This window comes from Melospiza melodia, chromosome 20 (assembly GCF_035770615.1).
Source record: "Melospiza melodia melodia isolate bMelMel2 chromosome 20, bMelMel2.pri, whole genome shotgun sequence".
Taxonomy (NCBI): Eukaryota; Metazoa; Chordata; class Aves; order Passeriformes; family Passerellidae; genus Melospiza; species Melospiza melodia.
The window spans coordinates 4507153-4524014 of NC_086213.1; the positions used below are offsets into that span (position 1 = coordinate 4507153).

At 47.2% G+C, this 16862-nt stretch overlaps 1 protein-coding gene across 5 annotated transcripts in view; it reads right to left on the reverse strand.

Annotated features, from left to right (window-relative positions):
* Positions 1 to 16862, reverse strand: part of LIMK2 (LIM domain kinase 2) — a 30836-nt gene that overhangs the window by 12536 nt on the left and 1438 nt on the right. Inside the window, exons 1-4 of one of the 5 annotated variants that reach the window (XM_063173351.1) lie at positions 16657 to 16703; positions 14128 to 14227; positions 1448 to 1583; positions 78 to 187 (exon numbers count right to left, since the gene is read on the reverse strand). In XM_063173351.1, coding sequence (XP_063029421.1) covers positions 78 to 187; positions 1448 to 1583; positions 14128 to 14227; positions 16657 to 16672 — 362 coding nt within the window. In that variant the 5' untranslated portion in view covers positions 16673 to 16703. Of the gene's footprint in view, positions 1 to 77; positions 188 to 1447; positions 1584 to 6433; positions 6814 to 14127; positions 14228 to 15964; positions 16248 to 16656; positions 16704 to 16862 lie in introns of those variants that run through there. The other 4 variants (XM_063173352.1, XM_063173354.1, XM_063173356.1 and 1 more) reach the window with 4 other exon arrangements.

Consider the following 16862-nt stretch of genomic DNA (forward strand, 5'->3'; position numbering starts at 1 on the left):
CTGAAGCACTCTGAGCCAGCTGAACACGGCTTACACTCAGCAGGAAGCAGCTCTGTGGGAAATGCAGCTCCTCTTACCAGTAGAGAGTGGAATGTTGCACCAGTGCATAAGTGTCCCCATCCTCAATGATCACTTTGCAGCTCATACAGGCAAAGCACTCAGGGTGATACTTGTATTCGCCAGCCACCTACAGACAGAAAAGGGAGTAGCTTAGGAGGGCCAGAACCCAGCAGCAGATGCAGCTCCTCTTTTCCTCTCCAATCAATGTGTTCACTCACATCTCTAAGGCAAGTGGCAGGTTTTTACTGAAGAGTTCTATTAGTCCATTCTCCATTTCCTGAACCCCATCCATGGCACCTTGTTTGCAGAACTCCAAAACAAACATTATCAACCCTCTAAGCAAAGCTCACGTCCCAGGAACCTCTGCTGTATTTGGCAGCTGCTCAACTATCAAAAACAGTTGATAGTCTGCTGCAGACTAGTAAACAAGGTATTAAACCTTCCTGTTCAGTTGCTCTTGGCACGATAATTAATGTTACGCCTGAATTAATAAAGCTAAAAGGGCTTTTTTTTGGCAGACAGGCAGTGCACAAATTCAGATATTTAACCAGCCAGCTGACAGAAAAAAAAGCACAAACTGAGACAAAAAATAGCTTTTAAGAATATTTTTATTAATTGGTCTATTTTCTATTTCCCTTAGGAGAACTTCATTTAGTGACATTATTATGCAAAGACTTTTGCAGGCAATGAGAAATTTCCTGCACATTTCTCAGTATTTTCTTTTGAGGTAGCAATCATATTACTGAGTACCATCCTGCTTTTTTTAGGCTCTAGAAAAAAATGGTGTTGTTTTAATCTTGGCAGTTTTAAAGTTTAAATATTTGCAAGGCTGTGACAGGAGGAGAACATTTAGGTGAGCCCATACTGTGCAGGAAGAGTTCAGTGCATCAAAGCAGTTGGGGCTAACACTGCTCCAAGACACCATCAGCCTGAAACAGGACTCTGGCCACAGCCAAGTGGGACTTGGATGGCAATTTCCCACAGCCAGAACCTGCTGCTCACCCTGAGCTGAGAGCTGGGACTCCACAGTGCAGTGGAAAATACCCCTGAAGACACTGGGGCACTGAGCTACAGAAACTGAACAGATGTCCCCTGAATCCCCTTTCTGCTTTGCAGGTCTGTATTTTTCAGCACTTGATTTGTTCATATGCTTCAGATCCTCACATCTCCCTCCTTTAACAGCTACCCCCATTCAAAATTAATTTTTATCTAGAAGATGCCCACACAATCTTCATTTCTAATCTTTGATTAGACATTAGAGTAACAAGGAGATTATTACCCTCAGTTTACTTGGTTATCTGAATACCTAAGATAACTCCCAGCTAAGTTTGAGGAGATGAAGGCAAGCATGTCCTGCCTCCAGGCAGGAACCCTTCCAAGTCCTTACCATCACAGGCCCAGTCATCAGCAGAGAGCAGCCATGGCAAGATTCCCCAAACTTCCCCCAGTAGTCTTTGTGACAGTACAGCTTCCCATCTTTCTCATAGTACCAGTTAGTGAGGGGATCCTGGCATTCAGAGCACCTTGAAGAAAACAAAAGAACAAAGTTCCAGTTGGCAGCAAGTGACAAATCAACAGTCCTTTCCTGCATGGAGAACACAGACATTCAGCAGCAGCTCAGCACCAGGTAGGTCTGACAGCTATGGATGTACTAAACTCTTCTGCTAGTTATGGATGTACTAAACCCTTCCACTTCCCAGTGCTCTTTGAACTCAAAATTAGCACCAAACCCAAGGTCTGTAAGGACAGGTGGATTCAACCAGTACCAAGAAAAAGAAACTTCCAAATTTTAAAACAAATCCCACACATTGAAACCCACATTTATAAATTTTGCTTTGTAAATTTTGCTCCTCTGCTTTCTCCCTCTTTCTGGATGCAAGTTTCCAGCTGCAGAGCTGCCCAGCACAGCAAGAGCTCTGCTCTGTTTGTGCTTAGTGTTTCTATAGCATCCCCCTTGTGCCAGGACCTGCCTCCTCAGCCAGGTCAGAAGCAGGACTGAGAAACAGGATTCACTTCCCTTTGAAATGCAAAGCCAGTTTTGCACCAACCTTTCTGGAAAGTTTTTCTATTGTTCTGTAGGAAGGCCTCTCCCAAAAGGTAAACTGCAGCATTCTGTTTGAGGGACAGTTTTCAAAGCAGCTCATCCCCTGAGCTCTATATATTACTGCATCCACCAATTAACTGTGATTAAAACCCACCTCTCCCAGCTGATTGCTCTCCCTTCTGCTGATCACAGTGCATGGGAAAATAAACACCACAAGAAACCCAAATAAAAAAATCCCTAAATAAAACTAATTCTCTGATTTCATGAAGAGAATCCCCAAATCCTTCACATATCTGTCAGCCTCTATTTCAACAAGAAACCATTATTAATCATCTATCTACATCCTTTCAAGAAACAAACTCCCCCCTCCCCCCAAAAAAGAAGTAAGGAAAAAAATGCAGCAATTCTACTGCAGATACCTTTTTAGCAACTCACAAGCAGAACCCAGGCTTGCTGAATACAAAATTATCCTGCCTCAGCAAGATGTACTGGGCAAGGGAGTTTAACTTCAGCAGCATGGAGGTGTGACTTACTGAGAGATAAGGCACAGACAGGAGTTGCATCAGTAAGGATTATTCCATTAGCCCTGGGCTGCATGTTCTCAGACTTTAAAAGGAAAATAAGTCTGGCACTGGCCATTTCTGAGTGCAGAATCCAGGTCAGTCACCAAGAACTGCTTCAAAGAAACACCTGGAGGATCAGTCCATCGACACAAATGTGAGAAGAAGATTTTCTTCTGTCTCCTCCCCCACACCTGTCTCAGTCACTGCACTGGGGGGAAGCACTGCAGTGGGATGGGGGTTTAGGTGGGTGCCCCTCCAGGCAGCTGACCTCCCTCAGCACCCAGTGTGCTGGTGCCACTGCAGGAGCACTTCTTACACGCTCCCAGGGCTAAGAAGAGAGCTACAAGTGACTTCACCCCTCACGAGCTTCCTAAAAGCTTATTTGTGCCAAAGACATTCCTTGTAAACTCCAGCAGCTTGTAATGAGCACGATGATATGTGAGGCTGGTCATGCTCCAAGAGAGCACAGAGAGTTATTTGCTCCATCTCAAGAGACTGCAAAGTGACAAGGTAAAGCTGCTTGTAAGCAGCCCTTGGCTTTAGGGAAAAGCACACCTCGTGGAGTATTCAGAGCTGCACCCTCCCCTCAGGAAGATTGCTCCTTAAGATCTATTTGGCTTCTACAGTGTTTGCTCTCCCAGCTGAGGAGCATCAAATCCTGTCCCCCCTCCAAGTGATGGGAAAGAACTCCAGCGCATGCAACAGGCCCTGCCAATTTTGTATGAAGCAGAGGGAACAATAACTTAAGATTGCTTTACATGGTACATACATCACTAGAGCCCCAGCCTGGGGGCACTGTCATGGTTACACCCTGCTCCTGGTATGCAAGAGACCCAGAAGGCATCCCAGTGCATTCTGCCTTCAACCACTGGCCTTTGGCTTCCATTTGCAGTAAATACCCCGTGCTGAATGAGCACATAGGTGAGTGGGAGGGAAAAAAGAGCAAGTGGAGACTAACAGCAAAGATTTCTATCATTTTGTGGCAGGAACATCTGGCTCAGCATGGGCAAATCGGATCCCTCAGACTTATCCAACTCCTCCATGCATGCCTGTACCAGTGTGTGTGCTCCAGCAGTGATTACATCTTCAAACAGGGAGCTGTGACCAGACCTGCACTTGGGATGCAGACAGCAGTGCTGGAGACTGCTTCACCAGGATTTCAGGACTTGGCTTTCTGTGTTCTCTCCACACAGGTGGGTCACTTATTTGTTTTTAAGCACATCACCTTCCCTTCCTCACCTCTCTTCCATTTCACCTTCAACCCCTTCCTTTTTCTCCCTAAGTAAGTGTAAAATTTCTGCAAAAGCAATACATCTGTTTAGGTGGGGGATCATGTGCATTTGCCTTTCCTTTACCCCTCCTCTAGTACTAAATATTTGATTCAGCCTTATAGCACTTAGTTAAATTTGCTTCCATCCGGAAATAAGCACTGGTATCTAATTTGGAACACACCCATAGCAAAATGAAGGTGAGGAGGTGGAGCCAGCAAGCAGTCAGTTCTCTGCTATGTAATTAAACAAATCTGGGCAGGACAAGTTTGCAGCTTAAGGCTCAGAGCCCCACCCTGGACAATGAGGCAACAGGAACAGAGCAAGCAGCCCTGGAGAGGCTGGATGCTGGAAGGGTCTAAGTGGCTGCTGGGTAAATCCCTGAAGGAACAGGACACAGCTGCAGCACAGTCACACAGCACCTTTGTCACTTACCATGCATTCTGTAACTTCAGAAAGGCTCAGAAAGGCAGGTGTGGGAACTGGCTGACAGCACACAGGTACGGCTCCAATGCTTTTTATCATTCACCAAATGATAAAAGCAGCACATGATTGTTCCACAAGGCTCTCATTGAAGAGACATGTCAGAATTTTATCCCAGAAGATACAAGAGTTGCCATTTCTTCCTCTCCCGCCTCACTGGAGCTGTGCCCTTGCACCAAAGTTCTCATCAGCCGAGACAGGAATGCAATTACTGCTACAAGCATTAAGGAAGCCAACCTTTGCCAGTCACCACAACCAAGAGAAAGGAGTATGCCATGCTCCTCTATCTTTTATAGATTAGAAACCACTAATCTTCTCCTAGATTATATGCTATTCTTATTACAGAGTAGCAAATCATGGTGATCAAGTTTCATGGAGGACTGGTAACAGCCATACCTGCAGATATGCTTCCTCTTGCTGCCCAGCCACCATTTTCAGAGCTGCAGAACCCTGCTCTGATTATACAGACCAGACATTAGAATTCTTCACTTCCCAGCTTTGACTGTACAGAATAAATTAATCTGCCTCCCACATCCATCCTCTAGGAACCCAAGCAGCATCTGGGTGCAGACTTCAGCCCTGATGCTCTGCAGCACAGCAAGTGCAGAAAGAGCTCACAAATCACTGCTCCATGAACTCCTGGTTTTGTGGGGGGGGGGTAGGAGGATCAGGTCACAACAGGTAACCAGCCTAGTTTCAGTTGAAAAGCTGCACTGGTGCCTGGTGGCATCTCTTTTACAGCTAAATGAAAGGCAATACCTTCATGGGAGCAAAGACTTCCCTGGCACTGAAGGGACAGATCCCTCGGAGAAGGGCTCATTAACAATTACCCCCCTCACACACTGTCAGGCCAGATCAGTTAACGCTAGACAGGCTCAGGAGGGCCGAGGTTCCAATTCTGCCGGCAGGGCAGGGAGGGGACAGGCCCAGAGAGCTGCAGAATGAAGCATCAGCCCAGCCTGCAGCTCACCCAAGGCTTACTCACCCGGGCTTAGCTCAGTGTGTGTGCTCTGGCTACGGAACAGACACCAGACAAGGAGGAACAGACACTAGAAAGACAGAGTGCTTAAGCTCTGACTATGCAAAACCATTTCCACACACTCAGAAGGTGTACCTATGGCTTAGCATAAAACCCTACACATATTACAAATAATGAGTGTCTGCTCACTTTCCTTCTTCTGGAAGCAGCTGCTGTTTCAGAAAGTTGCCTAAAGCAGCTCAGCAACTGTGCAGCATTTACTTCTATCCTAGAATGTTTTACCAACGGGCTCCTTACTCCCAAACCAGCACAAAAGTGTTTGCAGAACAGGATCAATAACAGCAAATCCGTGCAGAGGGGAAACAATGAAAGTGCAAGCTGTGCCTTTCCCCATCCATCCACCTAATCAGCACATCAGTGTCAATCACCAGCCTGGCTGTGTTCAGCCTCACTGACTTTTCTCACTGTGGAGAAGCAATGCAATCAAAGTGTTGTTCTGGAACTATCACCTTTCTCAATTCTCATTTGTTCAATTGAACCAAAACCGAATAAAAGTTGAATTAACCAAAATATCACAGAAGAATCCTTCTTATCCTAGTTACCTGAAAAGTGCCTGATTTCTTAAACAGGATTATGTGCTGCCTCGCTGCAGATTACATCACCTTCCTGAACTCCCACAGCAGCACCTCACCTCACCCAGTCACAAGGAGCTTTGGAAGAGAAGCAGCAGCAGGCACATTAATCTCATTCCTCTGCTGGTGAGCAGAGCACAGGGCACAGTGGCACATTGAGTGCTCTCTGCCTGGCTGGGCACACACTGGAGCTGCTCCCTCCAACCAGGGAGCTGGGAAGGGACTGGCCATAGGAATCTTCCCTGTAACATCCTGAAAGCAACACGGGATCCCAGTTTGAGGCCGGCTGTTTCTGGCACACGAGCACGGGACCTCATTCTTCCAGCCTCACCCACTGAGCCTGGGCTGGCACACAGGGGGAACCCCACTCTGGAGCCCCTCTGCTAACCCTGCACAGGACTTACCGAAAGGGATCCTTGGGAGCAAAGTAAGCTGGAGCAGACAAGTAACTTCCCATCTTCAACACTGGATAAACCGGATCAGCCACAAACTTGTCCAACTGCCTCTGAACAGCTCTGTTCTGCCAACATGGCAGCAGGCAGTGCTCATTTACCCTTGCGCTGATTCAGATCCTTCACCTCCCTTTGAAGCTGCCCAAGGAATGCCAGGTCTCTCGGCTGCTCATTCCTTTTCAGATTTTTCCTGGCTCCCATTGCTGTAACCATCTTCTCCTGCACTCAGCAGCAGCAGCAGCTCGGGAAGGACAGAATCCCTGCTCACGGGCTAGTGGGACATGCTGCTGCAGCGGCCCTGCGAGCTCTGCTGCCTGCTCACCACTGGCAACTTTTCCCTTCTCTGGTTCCACCCAAGGGTGGGAGGGGAGGAGGAGCCATGGCAGGCGGACAGCGGCGGCTCCAGAGCCTCCACAGGCTCTGCTCCTCCACAGGGGTGGAGCTCTGACCCAAAGAGGGGCTGAGTATTCAGTGCTGAAAGAGAGCAGCTTTGGCCAAGGAATACAAGCACACACACGTGAAACTTGTCTTTGCAGCAGCCGCACGTTCTAATGCAGGAGTCAAAGACGGCAACGAGCCACATCTCCAAGTATATCAAATTCACTATATACATTCCTAAACCCTTCACAGTGAGTGGGGTTATCCTGCCTTCACAGCACCTACAATCTGTTCACCCTGCTGCAGGAGGTAATTCAGTGTGCTTCATCCAAGGAAACACCGCTTTCTTTCCAGTACTGTTTTAGGAGATCATTACAATCCTTTAACAGAATTGTCACCTCCTGAATGGAAGCTGAGAGGTATAAATCAGCACACAATACTCTCTCCAGCTCACAGCACATGCAGTTGTATCACTGTGCTTGTCTGAAGCCAAGCATGATCTCTAGTGACCTAATCTGCTAAAGCTGCTCGCAAGACACTCAGAAATGGAACAAACATATGCTGCTGCACCCAGCCCTCCCATTTCTGTGCAGTCAGCAAAGCCTGGCATGCCTGAACACAGCCTGAAAACCATGCTCTGTTCCAGAGGCAAGAGCACAAGGGCTCTGTAATGTGCTTTTCCTGGAGATGCTCACCTCAGCTGGCACTCTGCTCCAGGGACGCTTGGGGCTGGAACAAGGCACTCTTGGCTGCACATTTGACAGCTGCTGCTTGCTGTTGAAGTATGCAGAAACCTAGGCAGCTTTTCGTGTTCTTTTTTTTCTCCTTTCTTAAACATTTTTTTTTAAATTTAACTTTTAATAAGCAGCCACCTTTCTGAAGGGAAAAAAATATCTGAGTTTTCCCCATTGAATGTAATTGGTAAGCCTGGCTGTAAAAGTGCAGTGAAGCCTAGTGCTGCAGAGCCCGATGTGCTTGTCAGTTCCAGCACGGGTCTAATTCCTTCTGACATTTCACACAGCTCCACTGGAAGCAGCAACACGGTGAGTCTGTGTCTAGGAATGCGCCCTGGTCTCCCACATTCTCTGTATGCTGCGTGCCGAGCAGGGGCCAGCGCTCCAACCCTGCGCTTCCCTGGCTATCAGCACCTCCCCACCACACGCCCACCTCCACACAAAAGCTTTTCCCCGCAATTCTGCTGCCATGGGCTCGCCGCCCTCCGAGGGCCATTCCACGTGACCTCATAAATCCCAACTCTTCAGACAAAACCTTTGAAGATTTGATCCACAGATGTGATAAGCAGCCAGCTAGTCTGTGAATGAAGCCAGCAGATAAAGCCCAACTTCAAAGTAATAAAACCACCCAGACAGCTAAGCAACTAGGAAAGGATTTTAAGACTTCCTTAAAGCCAAAGGACACATAGTCAAATGTCTATTTAAACAGGAAACTTCTTATCAAAATTATTTTACTTCTGCAGCAAGACCCAGTAGCAGCAGCCAGTAAGTTACTTTGGCTACACATAAATGTCTTGTTACTTCTTGCTTTTTCTGTTGTCTCTATGACCTATTTGAGAACACAATGTCTTCTGATAAAAGGGCTCTGGAAAAGGTGTTAATGTGTTCATACATTCTAGATCTGAATTCCTGCCAGAATAACTACTTCATTAATCCTGATAACAGGTGTGTGCAGGGGGGGCACCTTCTGTAATTTTACTGATACCATCTCTGGGGGCCAAAATGCACGGGAGTAAATTTCTTTTTCACCAAGTCAAGTCAGACATCAGCAACTTCTCTCTTGCAAATGCTGGCAGCATTTCCACTACAACCAGGTGGTCATCACAGGGGGAGCTTTTTTCCTCATTATGGTTTAGAACTGAGCAGTAACTTGTGCCAGAAAGACTATAACTACCAAATGAAAAGGAACACATGAAAAACCTTGACAAGGACTTCCATGATATTAATCACTGAGTCTCAGCCATTATTAGAGATTTATCTCCCCAGAAATGAATCACACAGCTGTTGTGATATTCCAGTGATGAATACCTTGAGCCAGCAGGGGCTGCAGCCTCTCCTTGCCACACATCCCGTGCTGCTCGGTAGCATGTCTGCAGACAGATGAATTGCTCAGCACATCCCCAGCCCTGAGATACACAAACTTCTCCCGGCACAGACAGACACTTCGATATGTGTGGGATTGAGGGAAGAGGAATCTGCTCGATGCCTGAGGAGTTTGCAGCAAGCCTTTCCTTTAGCATGGGCGCAGCTTGGAGGGGTTCCAAATACTTCATGCAATCCCAACACCTCATTGTATTCCCAAGGCACTTAACGTGTAACACGTGCTTTGCTGCTGTTGAAAGACAAGAGTCAGCTCCTGAAACCAATCCAGCCAGCTCCTGCAAGCACCACCTTGGGATCTGCACGTACCTCCGAGCTCTTGTAGCCGGTCTTGAGTAAAGTACAACAAACAGTGACCTGAAGTTCAGCTCCATCACTGCATCTCACTTCTGAGCAGCAGCACAACCTCAGAACAACACCGTGGTGCTGCTCAGTACCTCACATCACCTCACTTCTGAGCAGCAGCACAGCCTCAGAACAACACCGTGGTGCTGCTCAGTACCTCACATCACCAAGCACATGAGGAAGGAGAGGTTTTATCCCCAACACGTTTGTCTGATGGCTGCAGCCCTCCTGAATGTGTGCGGGCTGAGAGGAAAACCAAGGAAATTCAACCAACTGAAACTTCACAGGTTATACAGGGTTTGGGAAGCAGTGGCTTCTGCTCTGTACATGCAGCAGATATGGCAGTAGGACTGGCACAGCACAGCATCCTCACTCCTCCTTAACGTGCTGCTTTGGTCTGTGAAGAGCAGGAACTCCTCAGGGAAGGATCCTGCCTCACTCCTGTGCCTCACATTCTCTGCTGTGTGAGTAATTCTAATTACCTTGATATAATAATGCTCGATAACAGTGCCCTAAAGGACAAGCAGCCAATGCAAGCAAAAGAAAGTTTGGACTGGAATGCCCCATTCCTCCTTAAATATAAAGGCTGGCCATTGATGCCCTGTATCTGATAGATTCCCCTGAGGAATGCGGCCACCTGCAAAGTGCTGCATTGTTCCTTTGAATGTGTAAACTCTCAATGGCCATAGCGATCTGTGTGCCAATAGGCAACAATTTCTCCCCGAATCTGATAGTGGCCTCCTGAATTTCAATGCTGAAGAAGACACCACCAAAGGAACATTGCCAGGAATCTGCAGGATTAGTGAAGAGTTCTCACCTCTGAGGCCCCTATCATTAACTTTCTGTAGCTGCCAGAAACTGGAGAATAGAGGGAAGAGGAGATTTTTATCTTCCTGCTCCTACCTTGATTCAGTTGCCTTTTATTTCTGCTGCTCTTTCCCCTGCTCTCACACTCAGCTGCTGTGTGGATAAACCTGCCTTGTGCTCACAGGTGAAAAGCTAAGGGAAAACTCAAAGCACCAAACATTCCACAATTTAAATTCCTCCTAATACACATCTTGCTTACATCTTCATTTGTGCTTCAAATGCTGTTCAACCATTTGCTGTTCAACCATGTGTCCACATTTGTGCTTCAAATGCTGTTCAACCATTTGTCCTCTGGGGAGGGAGCTGCTTTTGGAAAATGAAGGCCTGTGCCAAAGACATTGAACTGACAGAAGTGATCTAAAGTCTAGAAAATAGAGTCTGGAGAAAAAGCCAGGTCTGCTAAATCCAGGGCTTCTGCCTTGTACAAGGGACTGATGGGAGACACAATCTCCTTTCTGACAGGGGAAGGCTATGTGGCTAACAGAAGCAGAGGAAAAATCTTGTTTTTCATGAACATGGAGAGAAGAAATGGATTTAAATGTGGAGACAGTAGACAGAAGGTTCTAACCCTGAGGATAATGAAGTGCTAGTAGACAGCCTGAGAGACCAAAATTTTACAGTCACTGGAGATTGTTAGATGACCAATTTCTTGATCATCCCTAAGCCACAAAAATTACTTGCTTCATATATAAGTTGATAGTAGATATACTAAAAACAGAAAACAGATTTATAAAAATACCCTCAGACCAGGTTTAATTATATACAGTTATATTCTATACAGTCTTCATATAAGTTTGCCTGGCTTGCATTCCCCTGCCCCCAAATGTAAAAAGAATCAAAGTGATTTACTAAGTTTTGCTGAGAAAAAAAATATTTCTGTAGCACACAAAATATGGCATTCAGTATAGAAAAATCACATTTTGAAAGACAATCAAATCACTAGAGCTGGGAAATTAGTAGTGTTTCTCTTTCTGTTCAGTGGGCTGGAGCTTAGGGCACCCCTTGATCCATGGATAGCTAATCCAGTGCTCTTCAAACTCCTCATGATTTTTCAGCTTTTAATTAACTGGTTTAGGTATAAACTAAATGGTATCTTTAAATCTGTGACTGTAAAATCACCAGTAATCCATCACCTTCTGCTACTTTTGAAGATATACTGTGAACATTTTTTCTGGCTTTGGCTTTTAGTAGAGATTTGTGCAGCAAGCCAGTGTTGCTTGGCTACTTAAATTAGGTTTATTTTATAGACCACAGCACTAGACATGCTCTGTTATTTCATGGTTAGGAAGGAACTGAGCCTCAGCTGTGTTCCTTCCTAAAAAATGCTTAAGCACCCTGCTACAGTAGGAATTCCTGCCAGCATTTCCAATTATTTTCTTCCTATGCATCCATTTTCCACCTGGATGTAGTCTACAGGCTTGGTCTGAATTTGTGGTTTTCAAATAATCAAAACTGGATTTTTTACAAATACCATGTCCTTAAGACAAACCCACACAGCTGTGTCTGGGTCTTCTCATTCCATCCTACTCCAATTCAAATACACAATACCCCTACAGAAAGTGGGGATTGTCTTTAAGTTCATTTGTCATTAACTGCAGAAAAACAACACAAACACCAAAAATGAACACTGGTAATAATACTTTATTCAAAAGTATATTTATATATATAGTCAGAAGTATTCAAGAATATATAGTCAGAAGTATTCACCTTCTATTTTGCAATATGGGAAAAAGTTTGACTGAAAACAATAAAACCAGCAAGCTCTTGGTCAAAAAAGCTCTTACAATAATCCCCTGAGGTAAAAATGATCCAGACCTGGGAAAAGGCTCCTTTTCCCTTCTCTCCTTCCCTTTCTTGGTGTAATGTCTGAAGTTCTGTGCAATGCAATTTCCAAATCCAGTCAAACTGTGCAAAGCAGTGACCTTTGAGAGTGTATGCTGTCTCAACAGGCACAAAAGCACATTCAGAGTTAATTCACAACAGACTCTGTGACAGAAACATCTAAGAAACTTCCTCAGCCAGATCCAGCCCATCAGATTCAAGCCTAAGGAACTAGCTGGCCAACGAACAGTCTAAAATATCCAAGATCTACAAACAGGGATTTGCTCTTCCCTCAAGCCACAGCAGAGCAAATGCAGGTTTCAGAGACAAAAGCTCCTGCAGATGCAGTTTGAGGAAGGAGGGAAGTGACAAAAACTTAAATCCTCAGAGACGCTGATGTACGTCAGCTCCTGCCAGCACCAAGAATAATCAGAGCTAACGAGCCTGGAGCAGGGCCAAGCTGCATTAGAGAAATTATGTGCCAGGCCAGGGAGTCAGCTAATCCACAGGAAGACTGTAAAAAACACTGCACAAGAGCTGCCGGAACTCACAGCTCCCAGCTGCCAAAGCCTCCTACCCTCAGAGGCTTTTTCAAGTTTGCCTTTGGGATATCAGCACAAGAGTGCTGCTCAGCATGGCTCAGGGACAGCAGAAGGAAAGGAGGAACACAGGGCAAACTGGAAACTTGTTTTCATGTCAGTCCTACCCTGGAACTAGGAAAAAGGGGAGGGCAGCTTCCTTTGCTGCAGGTTCCAACTGTTCACTGAGCACAGCAAAGGCACAGGGCACAAGAAGTTCATCAGCAAATGCAAAAAGTGACTACACAGCTCAGAGAAAGGTTGGTGTCATCACTTGTATTAAACAAACCAGCCCAGAAGCAACAACCAAACCTCCATTACACAATATAACCTATGAAAACAAATCCTCTGTGAAGTGTCCCAAAGGCAGGAGTTGCCTCCAGCTCAGCTGCTCCTCACCTCAACAGCCCCAACAGCAAGAAGCACCAAAACATTTGCAAATCAAGACCCACAAGAGAAATACATTCAATGGCAAGAGGGACAGACTTCCCAGCACACACAGCTTGGGGTTTGGCTACTGGCACAGTCTAGGGAAGCTCAGCAGGATACTCATCCTTCAGGGAAAAGAGAAAACCAGGATTAAGAAAAGCTGCTTCATTATGGCTAAACATGATCACTAAAACCAAGAGAAATCCAAAATACCGGAATTTGTAATGAAATAAAAATATTATAGTGATTATTAATGTGTCACTAAAACAGCATTTTCCAACTCAACTGAGCCTGCACTGCTTTGGCAGCATGAGATGCTTTATTTTTTTTAAATATACCAATAACCACAATCCTCACTTCAACAAAGATGGAGTATTTTGTTGGGGCTTTTTCCTTGTGTTCTTTAAACAAGGACAATAGATGCTTATTTTGGCACAGAAAACATTCCTCCAAAGCCACACTTTGGCTTCCTTTTCCCCCACTTTCTTCAACAATATCCAAAACATTAACCTCCCCATATTCAAGCCAACATAGAAGCCAGTAGAAGCTGCAGGTACTGAACCTCTCTCAAAAATACAGACCCCTTCAGAAATGTGATCCTGGAGCATGAAAACTGGACTGAGTACTCATGAAACACAAAAAAGAGGCATTACTCCTACCACCATGGCAGACATCCCTTTTTGTCCTTGCTGACAGCAACACTATCTAACAGATTTCATAAGTCTGTCTCTCTTAAGAGTTTGGAAAGGAGAGAAAGCAAAAAGATCTCTATCAGCACCCTACTAACAACCTTGCACCTACCACACATGGAAAAAGCAACAGGCTGTGCAAATTGCCTGGGCACTGCTTTGGAATGTTGCAGAAGACAAACATGTAACCCATGGCCTCTGCCACCAGCAGTAAATCAGAGCTTTTATTTGCACTTTATCTGTGCCAGGCAGTGTCAGCTGCTCTGGGGACTGGATGTTGTCCCTGAGGTACAGCCACAAAGGAGCTGGGAACAGGTCAGGCACAGAGATCACTGCAGGAATCCCCAGCTCATGCTGGGACCTCACCAGCAGGTCCCAGCCAGGGGAACAGCACAAGGAGGGTTGAAAGGCTGAGCTTCACCTACCTGAAACAGGAGATGTGCCAAGCCTCATTGACAGTCTTGTGCAGGCACTGCCCAGCTGCAATGCTGTCCCCACATCCCAGACATCTCCAGACCTCTTCACCTGCACACAGCAATAAGGGGACAAACAGCAATCAGTTTACAGCAGAGAAAACACAGATTGGTACATCCTTCATACAGAACAACCCTAAGTAACTGACAGGAAAGCCTTCCCACATGGAAAGCTGCAGGCAGTCTATAACCCCAGAGTGGGAACTCCCAAATCAAACTCTGATATCTTGTATATTTTTTTTCCTTCAGACATGACATCTGCTTATTCACATTCTGCACAAGAAAAAAATATGACTTTTCACATAAAACAGTTCAGTTACAGCTCTGTCAGAGCAGAGACTTCAGGAAGGCAACACTGACCTAGTACAATTCCAACAGAGAACCATGCTAGGCCAGGAAGCCACACTACTGCTTCCCCCACAGCACTGACTCAGCACACAACGTTTGCTCTCATTTGTATAATTAACTGGATTTCCCAGAACTGAAAGAAAGGAAAGGCAAACTTCATTCAGTAGAGAACAACTAGACTACCAGGAAGGAATTACACTCTTGAATGAATAATCCCATGGAGACTGTACAGCCAGCACCAGGCTATCCTCAGACTTAGGAAGGGGGAGTGATGCTACTGGCCTATTGCCCTTCCAGAAAATACTTAAAACTGTTATAACAGAGTTATAATAGTTTTTGCTAGAACTGCCAGAAAGCCCCAGAGAGAGCTGGTTACTTAGATGCAAGCAAGCTAGGAAAACAGAATGAAAGCTTGAGCACAAAGAGCATTTGGCACACAGATAAATGCTATCCAAAAACCCAAAGGCAGTGCAGGCATATTAAAGAGTCAAGAATCTTAGTTCAGCACAGGATGGCACAAGAAATGTGTCACAGAGCCGAGCAGATCCCAAATCTGTTTCTTCCTGCTACCAACAGTTTGCTTGCAGCAAGGCTGCATTAAAGGAAAAGGGGCACTTAGACAAGGAAAACCACAAACCACGACTTCCCTTTTCCAAAGGGTGGTACAACTTGGTTAGGCAAGTTGCTTAGGCAAGTTCATAACACTGCTAAGTTCCTTGAAGCTACACAAAACAGAAGCCATCAACCTTCCATGCACCTTTACCCCACTGTGTAGGTCAACAACAATGTTTAAAATTAACCAAGGTGAAGATCTTGCACTTTTTACATGAATAGCTATTTCAGGGAAATAAACATTTGCTGCTCAGCTACAAGCACCACTATCACCAGCAGTATCCAGGAAGGTCTCCATAAAGATGTAAGGCTCAAAGGGTTCCTTCAAATGTGACAAGTGGTGTAGGGTGCTACTTCAGTTCCCAAAATTGTGCATCAGCTCCACACCTGGATCACCTGCCCCTGTGCCCTCCTGTTAATCCACAACACCAAGAACTCCACCTGAGCTCAGACCTGCACAGCAGAGTAAAGGTTGGGAGAACCTTGGAGAAACCTGACTCTACCTGTGTTGTCCTATAAAGGAAAAGGCTTTTCAGCACACTGGGAATAAAAGGCAAAGCTCCGTGTGCCTGTGCCTCCATGCACAGGCAGTCAACACTCTCCTCTCTCCAAGCAGGGCAAGCCTGGAAGTCAGCTGAACTTCTGAAATAGTTGCAGGCCAAAACTACCTGCAAACCAAACATTCTGCAGCTCCATCCCCTCCCATTCAATGTCACCAGCACAACACACACGTGTCAAAACTGTCTGTGGATTCTATTAAACAAATTTAAAGCTCAATGACTACACCACAGCTGACTACAAGCAACTAATTCCTCCCTGACCATCTTACAGAATCTGACCCATCAGCTTCGGAACTCCACGAAGAAGAAACTCCAGCTACTCTCAGCCGTAGAGCTGCATCTGTGTAAGTGTGCCCAGCAAGGCTGATGAGCTCAAACGGAAACGAACAGTTCTCAATCCAACAGAAATTGCTTCAGTATGCAGGAGAAACGACGGAAATGAACAAAACAGAGCAGGAAACAGCGCGAAGGAAACGCGGAGGGACATAATCCATGGAACAGGTCTGCCGAGTTCCCCAGGCCGGGAGGAATGTGGCACAGACACAGCGAGGAGCAGCGGCCGAACCCGGGGGCACCACGGACGGGGTGAGTGGCACCGGCGGGCCCCGCGCTGCAGGAGCCGGTGCCGGCTGCGGCCGCATCCCCCGTGGCCGTCCCGCGGCTCTCACTGCACCGGGGCTGCGGAGCCCCGCCGGGAGCCCCCGGGCCGCGCGGTGCCAGCCGCTGGAGGGAGCGGCGGGCCGGCCCCAGAGCGCTCCCCGGCCCGGGGCTGACGTGCGGCCGGGCCGCGGGCTCAGGAGGCAGCGGCCCCGTCCAGCCCCGCAGGGGCCGCCCCGCGACGCCGCCGAAGTAGCAGCGGCCGCATAAGGGCGAGAGCCGCGGCCTCGCGTACGCGCGCCCGCCGCGGGTGTTGGAGGGCGGCTCCTCCCGCGGAGGCGCGGCCGGCCCGGCCCCAGCTCACCTGGCAGCGCCTCCATCCCGCGCCCGCCCGACGCCAGCGGCGGCCGCCGCACCTGGGCCCGTCCCTCCGCGCCGCCCGCCCCGCCCCCGCCACGGGCCAATCGGCGCCGCCCGCCCCGCGCACCGGCCAATCCCCGCGCGGCCCCGCCGCGCCCGCCCCGCCCTTTCCGCGCCGTCGACCAATGGCGGCGCCTCCCGCCCGCAGCC